Below are 13,953 nucleotides of genomic sequence, written 5' to 3'. Positions count from 1 at the left end.
CATTTCACTGTGTTCGACTACAAAATTGATGAACAGACACTAACTAGAGATTGTTCGTGACTCGTCTCGTCATCCATTGCCGCATCGGTGGTTTTGTTGTTGATTTCCGTCTTCTTTTCGTTTTCCTTGTTATTCGCAGTTGCTAGTTGCTCATTGCTAGTTGCTGTAGAGGCGCCTTGTTGTACATTGGTTGCAGTTGTTGGTTGGTTTGATGGTAAAACATGAATACTACGCTCACTAGTATTCGTTGTCTTTGGTTGAAGATGTCCTTTTTGCAGTTTCGGTGCAAGGTTTACCGTAGTGTGCAGGTTGTTCACAGAACTGGCATGTAACCAGCTTTTCATAGGTAATCAGCGTTTTACACGGATGTGTCCCACCTTGACCACAAATGATGTAAGATGGAATTGCCTTACGTAGATGCATACGTACCACTCGCACGCCATTCCGGATACCGGGGAAAAAATTCCGCCATACTTCCCTTTCGATGGAAAGGATTTCACCGTACCGCGACATATTCTCCCGAACGTACTGATCGGTGACCTGCGGGGGGAAGGTCATGCACGCGTACTTCTATGGCATTGTCCACCATGTGCACAGGGATTTTGTATTTAATGTTGTCACACTCAACACTGTGCACCTCGTTGTTAACCGAAGCGAATGCAATTGCATCGCTTTCACGTTTAAACATAATGTACACACAGTTAGACGCCTTGTTGAATTGAATCTCACTTACATTATTAGCGTCTAGATGCATTCGTTCTTTAAGTAAGATTTCAATTTCATTTGCTGCTGGTCTAACTTTGCAGCGCTTGAAATCTATACACATTGAATTTGGTCTTGTAGGCCAAGATTCCGGCTTTGTTAAATCGTATTTGACCATTCCGTTCCGTTGTTCACTGTACTGTATTGTCTTTGTTTCTGTTGTTTCGACCGTATATGATTTGCGACCGTAAATGATTTTCGACTGCGTCGTGTGAGATGCGAGCACGAACTGATGATCTTCGACTTGTCAGTACATAACAGTTTGTGAGAATTGTCATATAAGTTTGTTTAAAAAGTTATAACTTCACACTAGATTGATAAAGACTTTTGTTTTTAGATGAAACAATAAAACAAATATACAAATTCCGCTGTGATATTACCTTTTAGTTAACGATTTATTTTTTTAGTTGGTTTGACGTAAAGTTGTCATAAATAAGTTCAGTTTTGCAATGACTGAGTGGAAACATATATTGGAAAAACCAAATGAATGAGAAACTCACAGAAAAGATGATTTTTTGGATAAAGATATGCTCATAGACAGCGTTCTTATGCAATCCGTTCATACGCGTTTACCATTTCCTCCACCCTGAGCATGTCTCTCTTTTTTTTTACAATTGAACGATTTTTTTCAATGTACATCGCTACAATTTCTGCCCGTCAAAAATGGTGGAGTTATTCAACATTTCAATAGGTCCCGTCTGGATGGTGCGTCCTGTGTACTCAAAGGCGATGTATACGCACTTCTGTAGCACAATATTCTGCGAACATTATAATTTTGTGTACAACATTTTCATGCTCGAGGCTGTACGCATTATTATGTAGTGTTGCGGATCCAGCTGTTTCTGTTTTCTGCTCCACGTGATATTTTATGTATAATGCATTGTGAGCCATGTTCAGTTGTTGTGTGGTAGGCAAACTCCTTTGCTCATATGCTAAGACTTTTGGTTCAAATCGAAATTGTTCACAACACTTTTTTGTCGTTCCGATCAAAAACAAACCACTTTTGACTGTATCGACTGTATTTGACTGTATCGAACGAGACACGAAAGCAAACTGTCTTATGAAAAAAGATAGTGCACGCTATTACACGGCGTTTTTCTACCCAGACTTTTCACATGGGTGGAATCCACGGTGGAATCAACACGGTTGCTCTTCGCGCTATCTGAAATTTACGAGTTGTTGTACAGTTTAATATCTGGACGCAGAAACGATTTTTGCTGAAACCATGTTTATGAAACAACATTGTTGAGTATTCAAAATTAAGATCATTCGTTGCTTTCTAAAGAAAAAAAATCATTTTGATGAAATCTCGAACTTTTCTTTGAACTTTCCACCTTTCCACTCATCTTCAACAAAGAATACACTTTCAGGGTTTGTTTGTCACGAAAATGTGGGGTTTTTGTCCGCAGTTGCAAATACCTTATCAGATCATCAACTTTCTGGCGAATTTATCGGAAAACCCTAATTTGATCTTCCTAGAGACATCATCTTGACCAATGTCTCCATAGATTTTTTTTTCCGGAAAGTAGCCCATAATTCATCTTCTCTTCATATTTTGTAAAATCCTCATTGTACTTCCAAGCACGATTTATGTTGAACTGCTAGGTGACATAAGAGTTCAATACAAACTGTTTTGACACTGACGAGTCTAAGGCGACTCTCGGGTACTCTATGAAAAAATCAATTTTGCATTTTTTGTTTTAATCGATCGATATGTTGTCTGAGAACATGGTTTCAAACTTCCAAAGTCATAGTTTTCGAAGATGCTTCTCTTTGATAAAATAAACTGATCCAATCGACACGAGTTTTTATTTTATTCGACGCTGTACACAGAAGTGCGTGAGCCTCTAGTATGTATAGAAAAGATTTTATTATTTTATTTTTAATAAAGACAACAAGAAACACCTTGTTTTTTTGCATGTATGTTTATAAGTAACTGTAAGTATTAAACATTCACATAGTATCAGAGGTTCACGCACTTGAAACAAGTCTCTTGATCAATGTGATGCATTATTCAGATGTATCACAGATCAACTTCGGAAGATATCGTGTGAACGGAAAGTCGACTATTTAAATCCAGTCTTGGGAGATGTTTGATTTTATTAAACGAAGTCACACAGTTGGAAAAATTCTTGTGACTCTTGTGATTTTTTAGATGCATATAAATGGAGCACAAATTTATATTCAAGAACATGTAAAATTGTGTGATTTGAAAATTACAAGGCTGAATGAAATAAAAAACAAAAAATCGATAGCAACTGCACCACTTGAACCGAGAAACATTAGATCATAAAGCAAGTCAGTTAATCGACTGTACTACAAAAGTCCATGTCTGCTTAACTAGTAAATATTGTATATAAATTCATTCAGTGGAATATCTGCTATTGTGGCTTTCTACGATATGGAACCACCCCGGTAACCAATAAGCACACACTAATGCTGCGTTATGACTGCAAATAATCACCAATTGGCATTTCAATCGCACTTGAGAACCAGTTAAGGCCGACTTTGGCAAAAATTACGGCTATTCATAGATAATACTTATTTATGCCTGTTGTTGCTGAATTCTGATTGATTTACAACAGATATGCTTTCAGATTGCAGATATAGAGCTTTAAGCAGTTTTGGTGCTCATAAAAGGCTAATTTATTGCCATTATTAGTGCTTACTGGTTACCTTGGCAGGAACCCCTTGGATTTATTCATGACAATTTTCATTTCATCGTCGAATTCCACATGGCCTCTAGGCTGGTTCTGTCCGGGGAAAAATAATAGGTACTATTAATTTTCTATTGCATCCCAGCCCCTTAAAGTCAGTGAATCGATTGGTCTGACATAAATTCTCTTAGTTGAAAAAAGAGCCACATTAACGAATACAACAAAGTCTGTCAATTGTATTGTATACTTGATACACATCACGACACCGTACTGCTTCGGTTTTTAGATTACTATAGGTTTAATGTATCGATGGCATCATAAAAGAAAATCAATAACAAATCTTTTGAATTATTTATGAATCTGTATTATGAAAAATGAAGACTTTCGTTTCACCTCATAGAGAAAAACATAAATGTGTAGTGTTTTACCTATCCTGTATTAATGTATAACTGAAACGTCAATTAATCATTTTCTTTTTTTTCTATTTTCTTTTTTTCACTAGGGTGGCTTAACGGAGGTGACGTGGGTGATAGCGGATCATATTGCCGCTCAAGGTTCCTCGGAGTTGACGGTGACCAAGGGTGCCCAAGTGGAGATAGTTGACATGAACTGTTCCGGGGCACCCGAGTTCTGTCTAGTACGGCTACCGATCAATTCCACCGACAGCCAGGAGGGCTTGGTGCCAGTGACAGTTCTCAAGCCACTACCCTCGTCGCACAGTAAGCTGAACAACAAGCAACGTGACGCTGATGCATTAGGAGGTAAGCGATAGTTATTATTCATTATCCGGATTTGTGTTGTCACTACTTTAAGCTAAATTCTATTTGATTAGTATCGAAATCGAAATGAAAAGTTGAGTACGTCAAATATTTGTGTTACTTTCAATGCATAATAGTTCACATAATTCTGGTACACTGAATTTTACGCATGGGATTCGTACCGCGTAAAAAACCGCGTAACGTAACTAAAATTTTTGATGCCAAATATACATGAAACGTCCAGATCTGGTGTATTCTCAAAATTTTTTTTTTTCAAAACTTAAGAAAAGAGGTTGAAGGTCATTCCTGATTATTTTCACGGTATTGAAAGGATGCAGATGATCGGAAAATGGATTCCTTGTGTGCCTAATAATAGATAGTAGTAAAAGCGAAAAACGGTGAGCGAAATTTTGCTCTTTCGGCATGATACAAAGAATTTCCCGCCAGATCATGGGATCAGAACGGTTTTCTATACTACAAACTTTACAAGCCAGAAGTAACTGCAAACACTAATCGACAGTTAAAAACGAAATTGTATCAAGGTTTACTCGAAAATTTACCGGAATGCAACAGATTTCGCAGCCGATTAATAGCGGACAGAATCGTTGCAAGGTTAGTAGTACTACGATCCTACGGACATTAAGAATCCTTCCAGGTCGGGGATCGAACATACGGCAACGGGCTTGTAAGACCAGTGCTTTATGTATGAACCGCCAACTCAGCATGCAATATATATTTCTCTCTACGGCTTCATAACAATTTTCATTAATAATGATTTAACTGTAAACTTTTTATTTTTAAATCGTTTTGCTTTTCTTTATAGAAAGGCAATAAGATTGTTTCAGAATCCGTTGCTCCGAAGACCCTTTCCGCTGTCGCTTCCGGTTCCGGAGATATGATGGTATAATTGACGTAACCGACAAAACACATTTTTTTCTCCGCTCAATTTTCTCGGATATTACTTAATCGATTTCAATAAGCTCATGTGTGCTAATATTGGATTGTAAATCAAGGTCGAAGATCAAGTGGATATCACTTCCGATTCCGGTATTTTTCTTCACTCGATTTTTTTCCGGTATTTTTCTTCACTCGATTTTATTCACTCGATTTCTGGTCGAAGTTGTGGGCAATTTGGTGGATTCATGTCTTTTGGGACGAAACTGACATTTTTGGTAGTATACCATTCTACCGTCGATTTCGAGTAGTGGCAAGAAGCAAGATCTGGCCAGAAGACAATAGGATCCTTGTGGCTTCGAATCATGGGTAGAAGTCGTTTTTGCAAACATTCCTTGATGTATACTTCGCTGTTCATTGAAGCAATGGTGATGAGAGGTTTCGAAATCTTACCGCAGCTACAAATTGTTTGCCAGACCATAGCTTTCTTACCAAATTTTTCGACTTCAAACGATGTCTCGGACTGTTCCAACACTTGCCCTTCTCGCACCGTATAATATTGTGGTCCCGGCAAGGTTTTGTAATCGAGTTTCACGTAGGTTTCGTCGTCCATGATTATGCATCTCAAATTTCCAGCAAGAATCGTATTGCACAGCTTTCGAACCCTCGATGCTTCTTGTTTCGGACTACGTTTTGGTTGTTTCTGCTTCCTATAGGTTCGAAGATTCAAACGTTCTTTAGCATGAAGAACATTTGACTTCGAAGTGCCACTTTTTGGCCACATCCCGAACTGAAACCTCCTTTTTTTGCTCGAACGCCTTCAGTATACGTTTATCCAACTGAGGGTTAGATGGACCAAACTCCTGATTGCATTTCGCACGGCTTTTTCACTTACTCCTTCCATTTTTGCTATATTTCTCAGTGACAGTCCGCGTTCTGTGCACCATTTGTACACAATTTTTCGACGTTGTTCTGCTGAAAGTCCACGCATTTCGGAACAAACTAATGAAAACGAATAAACAACTGCACAAGTGGTTAGAGAAGAGTGTAAACAACAGGACGCAGTCATAAAAATTGACAGATTCTGAACCATTGCGAAATGGCAGCGGTTTTTGTTGCGTCCATACTTTCTGGGTCAGTCTTTAGTATAAGTGGCGTAAACGACAAAACTCATTACCGCTAAATTTTCTCGGATATGGATGAATCAATAACTTTGGGCGAACTGGGAAAACCAATTACTTGTGAACTATCTGATTGGATTTGTATCGAAAATGAGCACAAATTCGTGTCAGAAATTATCATAATAAAACAAGAAAAAAAAACTTCAATGAGACTGTGTCAATGACAAGAGAAAGTCATTATTACACCACTCAGTGGATTAAGAATAGGTTTAATATATTTTTTTGGACAACATTGGAAACTAAAGAACAAAAAACGTCTTGAATATGCATTGTGATGAGCAGGTTTCGAATCTGCGTTCTCCCAATCGCTAATAGGTTGCGTTTACACTCCACCAATCCGATGACCAGAGCCAATAAAAGTCTTTTGCATTGATTTAAAATAGACCGAAATATAAATGTCACTCTCAGCTCCGCTTGTAAATTTTGAGAACGAGATCCATGTCCAGTCAACGACAAAAGTGGAATAGTGGTTTCAAAATTATGTTCTTTCTTTTGTTTACCCTTTCAGTAATTTTCGGTTTTCAGTAAGAATCATATACTGTGCAGTATCGATATTCAACCGGAGCTTCGAGTATCGATAATGCGAGAAAACGATACACAATGATTTTTACCTCTTGGTGCTCGTTGCTATAGTAGTTTTGGTTTCCAAAGATGTTCTAGAATTTCATACCTTTGATTTGTCATATTTTAGACTCTCTTCATATCCAACTTCACAGAATTTCAATACACTGAAGAAAGAATGAGAAATGGAAGTGATACTTTGGTTGCGTCTTGTCGTAAGGAGACGTGTTACGTTGGTAATGATTGGTAAAAACCTATTAGTTGCATAGCTCCCACTACAAGTGTGAAATCCTGGTAGCGAGACTCATCCGCCTCCAACGTCCCGCACAAATCTTCACGCTTATCTTTCGCTCTCTGTGAAGCAAACGTTATATCTTTCACATATATTTTAATTCGGAGTACAGCATATCTCAAAACATTTTAGTATTCAATCACTCGTGTGATCATCATAAAATTTCAGAAGAAGTATCTTTTCTTCTAGATTAAATGCTCGCACTAAAGACTTAACGCTGTCCACCAAATCTGGTGCAACACTTGTACCATCTTACTAATAAACTTCCATCCACTTTTTATTCAAATTCTTGTAGTTTTTTGAAGATATTCTCTGTTTTCAATAACTGTCTCCTAATAATCGCCTAAAAGACTGTTGAATTTGGCTGATTTACCTCCTTCAGCACAAAAACAGCAACGTTGGCTTCGTACCACTCTGGTACCGGTGTAACGGCTTGATACCAAATTCAGCCAAACCAGAGTGTCAGCTTCGTGGGGAATGGACAGTAGGCACTTCAGAAGTACTTCTTATTCTGGAATTTCTCCGGAACATCCTGGCGCGCTAACCAAAGGAAAACTATAGGCCGGATATCTGTTTGGAGTCCGCTATAATGTACGTTTCGTCGTCGATTTTGTCACCATATCGGTTTATCGGTTTGGTCCTTTACGACATGCAGTCCGAAGCACTTGTTTGGAAGACATTCCAATAACTGAAGACAGATTATCCATCTAATTAACTTTCATTCATCCTATAAAAAATTATTCGCTAAAGAATGCACTGTAGAAAAAGTAACTGTGTATTATGTTTTTTTTCTTCGATTTTGAACTCTAGCGATATTATATACAGGAAATAAGAATTGCATTATGAACGATTCTCATTCTCGAAAGAAGAGTATTCTGAGAAAATATATAACTTATGTTGGAGTCATCATCGCTGTAGATGGATTTCACTAGCTCCTAGTGTGGGTTTTCCCATCCTGAGGAAGTCGATGTGTCCACACACCCGATAAAGAAAGTAATCAAATAAAGGCTGTAAATATTTAACAAATGAAAATGTATTTGTCTGGATCATTTACGACTGCATGAATGGTGATCAATTAAGTGAAACACCAATATTACTCAATGTGATTTGTACTCGTTGAAAATTTGCTTATTGTAAATTCCTTAAAATGATTACCTTTACCTACCACTAAACATGAAAATTCAAGAACTGTTTCTTCGCTGATTTTCTACGCGTTTGTTGGATTGCGGAATATTGGCATCCGAACTGTGGTAATTTCACCTGAATCCACGAGCACGACCATAAATATTCGTGTATTGCTGCTCGGTTGAACAGTGTCATTTTTTCCTGTGGTGAAAAACGAATCCATTATTCACACAGCTATTCGTCATACCAAATTCATACGCCTACCCAGAAAAGTGACCACCTCCATACGGATGCGACTCTATACCGATGGAGACGTTGCATCGCTTCGGGCGAGAGGTAAATAAATTTACCTCTACCGGTGTGAATAAAAAAAGTTATTTGATTGGTCGACACCAGTCAGCTAAGTCCTGACCTGTTACTAGATTAAGTTATTACGGAGTTTTATTCCGCTTTAGAATGAACTGAATAGCTAGTTAATGTCAAACGCCGCACAAAGTTTTGTTTTCTCTTCAACAAATCAAGCCTGTTATTCAATTTTCCTTTTTCTATCAGCAGTGAACGTTTTATTCTCATTACTTGTAGGGTTATTAGTTAAACCGAAACAATTTAATTATGAAAAAAGGCCGATATTTTTTTTCCGAAATTGAAACCAGCACATTGACGTTATTGACAACTGAAACAATTTTTGTTACTTTCACGAATTCAAGTTCTTGACGAAAAATAGTGATTTAAACACTAGCAACCCTTTCCGTAGAAGTAGCCTCCAAATATTTAAACTTGAAATTAGAACAAACCCATTTTTTGTTGAATTGCGCCGTTCTTCACCTTATTGTAGCTCGGAAATTGTTACTTGTCCTAGAATGGTGTCGAAGAAGAAGTCATAGGAAATTGATCGGGCACTCTAAAAAATATGCACTGAACAAAAGACGAGCACTTTTTCAAGAATTAGAAAATAAGATGAAAAAATAAAATTAAAAAAATACGTCTCATTATTTTATAAACTAATTTTATATTATGTATCAAAATTGAAGTCAACCTTTGATATTGATATTGAGCGTGAATTGAAAAGTAATGAACTAAATTTCTGTTTGAGCTGTTAGTAGCATATTCTCACTAATAGTACTGTTGTTGTACCGTTGAATTCCACTATGTCACGTCATTACACTCTCACAAAGTCACTATTTTCACAGTCACTATTTTTCCGAAAGTGTATCAAATGTTATAATACAGATATGTATTTCGAGATTTTGTATACCCCAGTCTTTTTCAAATTCTCTGTAGGATCTTTTGTAGAACCTAGCAAAGTTTTCAATTGGTAGTTCATACTGCTGAACACTAAATCTAAACCAATATTTTTTAGTTTTGATTTTAATGGGTGTGAAATATTTCGATTGAAGTCCACCGATATTCTTTTAAAATTTTCAGAAGGGGGGAGTCAAAGTTGTAAGTGATTGTTTTTTCAACAGTATTAATTTTTTTATCGAAGATGGTTTGAATTGTATGCTCTGGATATCCATTGAACTTTCCAATTTCGAAAATAAAGTTTTTCTCTTTTATCGCAGCATCTTTTCTAAGGGGCAAGGATAGCATTCTGAGAATCATATGGTCGAATGCTGCCATTTTGTGTTGATGGGAATGATTAGAAGTATTTGGTATGACACGGTCCGTATTGGTAGGCTTCCGATATATTTCGAAAGTTAAGAATTTTGCTCCCCGGACAATAAGAATATCCAAGAAAGGTAAACTGTTGTCTTTCTCTTCCTCATAGGTGAATTTAATATTTTTATGTAAATTATAAATTATTTCTAAGAAGTTTGATAAATCGTTGCGTTTGATGATGCAAAATATATCATCTACGTATATCCACTACTCCTCCACCAGGTAATAATCTCTACTTGTTTAAAAGATCTTCAAGGTTTGCCATAAATAATTCACATAAAAACGGGGAGAGTGGATTACCCATTGGTGCCCCTTGTAATTGTTTATAAAATTCCCCTCTTAATTTGAAATAATTTACATCCATGCACAGCCGGGTTAGAGTAAGATAAGACCGTACTTTGCATTTCCATGAACTACTCCTATTTTGTTGAAGTAACCAATCTTCCAACAGATTGATTGAGTCCTTCACTGGGACACTTGGGAATAAGCGGTTACATCGAAAGATACCATCATTTCGTCATCTTCGATTTCGCCTGAATTCTGAAGTTGAGTAGCTCAACTCGTTCATCTCAGGATTTTACCAACGAACAAACAAAACTTCTCAATCTTGGGTTAAATTATACAATTTCTTCTAGAGTAAACCTCGAACAAGTTATTATAGACGTAGAAACAGGCCTAAATAACTGTAATCTTTCTTTTTCTCAAATTAATTATGCCAGAACCATTGTTTGACCGTCTACTGATAAAAACTATCAATTGGAGAAGATTTGAGGTTGATGTAGATTTTTTTAGGATTTTTCGCTCTTTTCAGTAATGGTATAAAATTTTTAACACACTTTACCTTATATTTCCGGATCCGGATGAAATTCAGGAATTCCGTATGGGACCATAGGACCTTTCATTTGAACCTAAGTTTGTGAAAATCGTTCGCGCCATCTATGAGAAAAGTTAAAACACATATTTTTATTTTTTGCACATTTTATCCCATAACTCCCGAATCGGTAGTCGGATCCAAATAATATTCAGGAATTTTGTATGGGACCACAAGACCTTTCATTTGAATCTAAGTTTGTGAAAATCGGTTCAGCCATCTCCGAAAAAAGCTGGTGCACTTATTTTTACAATTTTTTTTACATTTTACTGCATAATTCCGGAACCGGAAGTCGGATCCAAGAAATATTCAGGAATTTCGTATGGGACCACAAGACCTTTCATTTGAATCTAATTTTGTGAAAATCTGTTCAGCCATCTCCGAAAAAAGCTGGTGCACTTATTATAACAATTTTTTGCACATTTTACCCCATAATTCCGGAACCGGAAGTCGGATCCAAATAATATTCAGGAATTTTGTATGGAACCACAAGACCTTTCATTTGAATCTAAGTTTGTGAAAATCGATTCAGCCACCTTCGAGAAAAGTTAGTGCAAAAAAACGTCACACACACATACATTTTGCGTACTCGACGAACTGAGTCGAATGGTATATGACACTCGTTTTTCACAGTGATTGCATAACCTTTCTATATGAGAAAAGGAAAAAAGGTTCCAAGTTATACTATGCTGTACTGGATTTTTTTAAATTTTACTAGCTTTTATCATCAACGCTTGTAATCATTTTTACATGTTGAAGATGTGGAAATATCGTTTCCGTACCGATAGAAAAAAATAGCACCCCGGCGAACGTGTTTGGTTGTTAGGCTGAATCCTGGGTGAAATAAGCGATATTATTAATAGTATAAAATAGCAAGATAGTGAGGTTTGCTAGGTGTAACATGAAATGTTTTCTTATCAGAACGAACAATACAGTGGGAGATTGATTTATCTAGTGTACCCCATTGACATATTTACCTCCACTTCTATTAGTTTAACCTTTTATCAGTACTTACCGCAAGTTAGGCGGGAAATTGACAAGTCTACTCGGGATGTGTTGAAACAGAATTCAGAACAGGATGAATGTGGTCGTTTTAAAAGTTCCTATATTAATCACAATCGCTAGTAAGGTTTGTGTCCACTTTGTTACTTTAAAAGGTCAACGAATCATATGACTTTTTTATGAAAACTGTCAACCGTCATAAATTTGTTATTGTTTCTTGCTGCTGATAGAATTCGGATCTTCTAATTGAGTGTTGTGGTTAAATGTGTCTGTCACTCACTGTAATTATGATGTTATTTGGCGCAGTTTACTTTCCACTCAGACACGCGTTGGCACAAACAGACAGTATTCTATTGGATGTTAAATTAGTGCTTCTATCGTCAATTAAACTAATAAGTCATAAAAATGACATTTCCACACCTTTAAATGAGTCTCCCACGCTCCCTAGATAAACTGCAGCTCCGTTATGTTTTTTCCAAGCCCATAAGCTAAATTAGAGTAAACATAAACCAAACCCTTCGGCATGACGCGAGTCGACTAATTTTACAGGGTTTATGTAGAAATCTAAGAAGAGGAAAAAACTCATAAATTCCAAAAATAAATACGGTTTCATCAGAAAAATTTTGATGGCGTTGTGCGGCGCAAAATCGAAATGATGAGTCGGAGAAAACAAAAGTGGTTCAAGGTTTTGATGTTGCTGTTGTACAGCGTCGGATGAAAAACTGCAGATAGTCTTATAAATTTAACAAAAATATTGTACGGACGTTACTGTAACTTTATCTACATATAACACAATGCTTAATCTACGATGTTCGGTTTGATTGAATTTTAAAAATCAATTGAGAAATTCGAGTATTTACAATAATAAAATTAATAATCATGTCTGATGTAATAAGGTACACGAAATAATGACCATGACCATGGCCCAATCAACATAATCAAGAAAAGTTCGACCGCTTGAAATTTTACTCTTTTATTTATTTTTAATTAGTTGTTGTTTTGACATATCTCAAGAAGTAATTTGCATCGAGAAGGTTCACCTTTACACAATATGAGAAATAATATGATATATAATTTTTCATGCGCAAGTAAAATCAAGACTCATTTTACCGGATCCAGTGAATATGTTTTATTCCCATCCATAGGGAATAGAACATAATCTTGATTTGTCAATCAATTACTGTTGGAATCTTCATTCAGATTTTTATTGCTGCTATATTTTTTTCTTATGCTTTTTTGATAGTCGGGTCGTTGTGGATTGTATAACGGAAAGTAATGGGATTAATCATAATTTCTGTATTCAGTGGATTTTACACGTTATACATTTCATCAGTTGATTTCTGAATTATGGATGGCTCTTTACAAGTTAATTAGCTCTTTCACGTTATTCGAAACGATCGGCTTAGCTATATGCATTCGCAATTCGCATATAGAGAAAAGTTCCTTCACATCTCTATTTGTATGAAAATAGCTCCCCATATTGTGACCAATATGATGTGCTTATACTTCTGGTGTGTTGCCATATTCTATAGAGGTTTTTGTCATAAGATCATTCGCCTCTCAAGCTAGCAAAAGTTTTGGACCCTGTGTGCGGGAAGGAATCAAACCCAAATAGGCTGCGTGAAAGACGATAGTCTTACCCATCATACTATGCTTGGCCTCGTGTTTCCATTTATTTTAACTGGTATTCATAATCTCTCTCGGGCACTTGATGATTTACCACTTGAGTTTTAAAGCAAAATATGCACGATTTTCTACTTAATTGCGAATACATAAGGGGTGGGTAGGGTCTAACACTTTTGAAAATTATTTATTTTTTCGTTGTATTTTCCTATAGTGAAACATTTCAAGAAAGTTTTGTCAAATTTTAAGTCTATTGGAACAAAACTCTGGAAGTTATGGGTCTTTATCTATTCTTATCTCATACTGCGAAGAGGCAAGAGCTCGGCACACATGCCCAAGAGCTCTGCTTCGATTGACTTTAAAATTTGACAAAACATTCTTGAAATGTTTTATCATAACAAAATACAAAGAAAAAATACGAACGTGTTAGACCCTACGTACCGCCTAGAAAAAAATTGTTTCCTTCGCTTTTATAGACAGTAAACTTTTTACACGTTTATTTCGAAAGCACGTTTTAAAAGTGCGTGTCCATCGTCATTTAAAATCTGCTTCACAAATTATTTTCAAA

The 13,953-nt window shown here is 36.4% G+C and overlaps 1 protein-coding gene across 3 annotated transcripts in view; it reads left to right on the top strand.

Annotated features, from left to right (window-relative positions):
- Positions 1-13,953, top strand: part of LOC131437159 (triple functional domain protein) — a 181,212-nt gene that overhangs the window by 122,203 nt on the left and 45,056 nt on the right. For all 3 annotated transcript variants that reach the window (XM_058606325.1, XM_058606327.1, XM_058606326.1), the window contains one exon: positions 3,922-4,180. In XM_058606325.1, the coding sequence (XP_058462308.1) occupies positions 3,922-4,180 (259 nt within the window). The remainder of the gene's footprint in view (positions 1-3,921; positions 4,181-13,953) is intronic.

The sequence above is a fragment of the Malaya genurostris genome, chromosome 3 (genome assembly GCF_030247185.1).
Source record: "Malaya genurostris strain Urasoe2022 chromosome 3, Malgen_1.1, whole genome shotgun sequence".
NCBI classification, from domain to species: Eukaryota; Metazoa; Arthropoda; class Insecta; order Diptera; family Culicidae; genus Malaya; species Malaya genurostris.
Note: the sequence above shows the minus strand (reverse complement) of the source record. Positions and strands in the feature narration are given on the sequence as shown.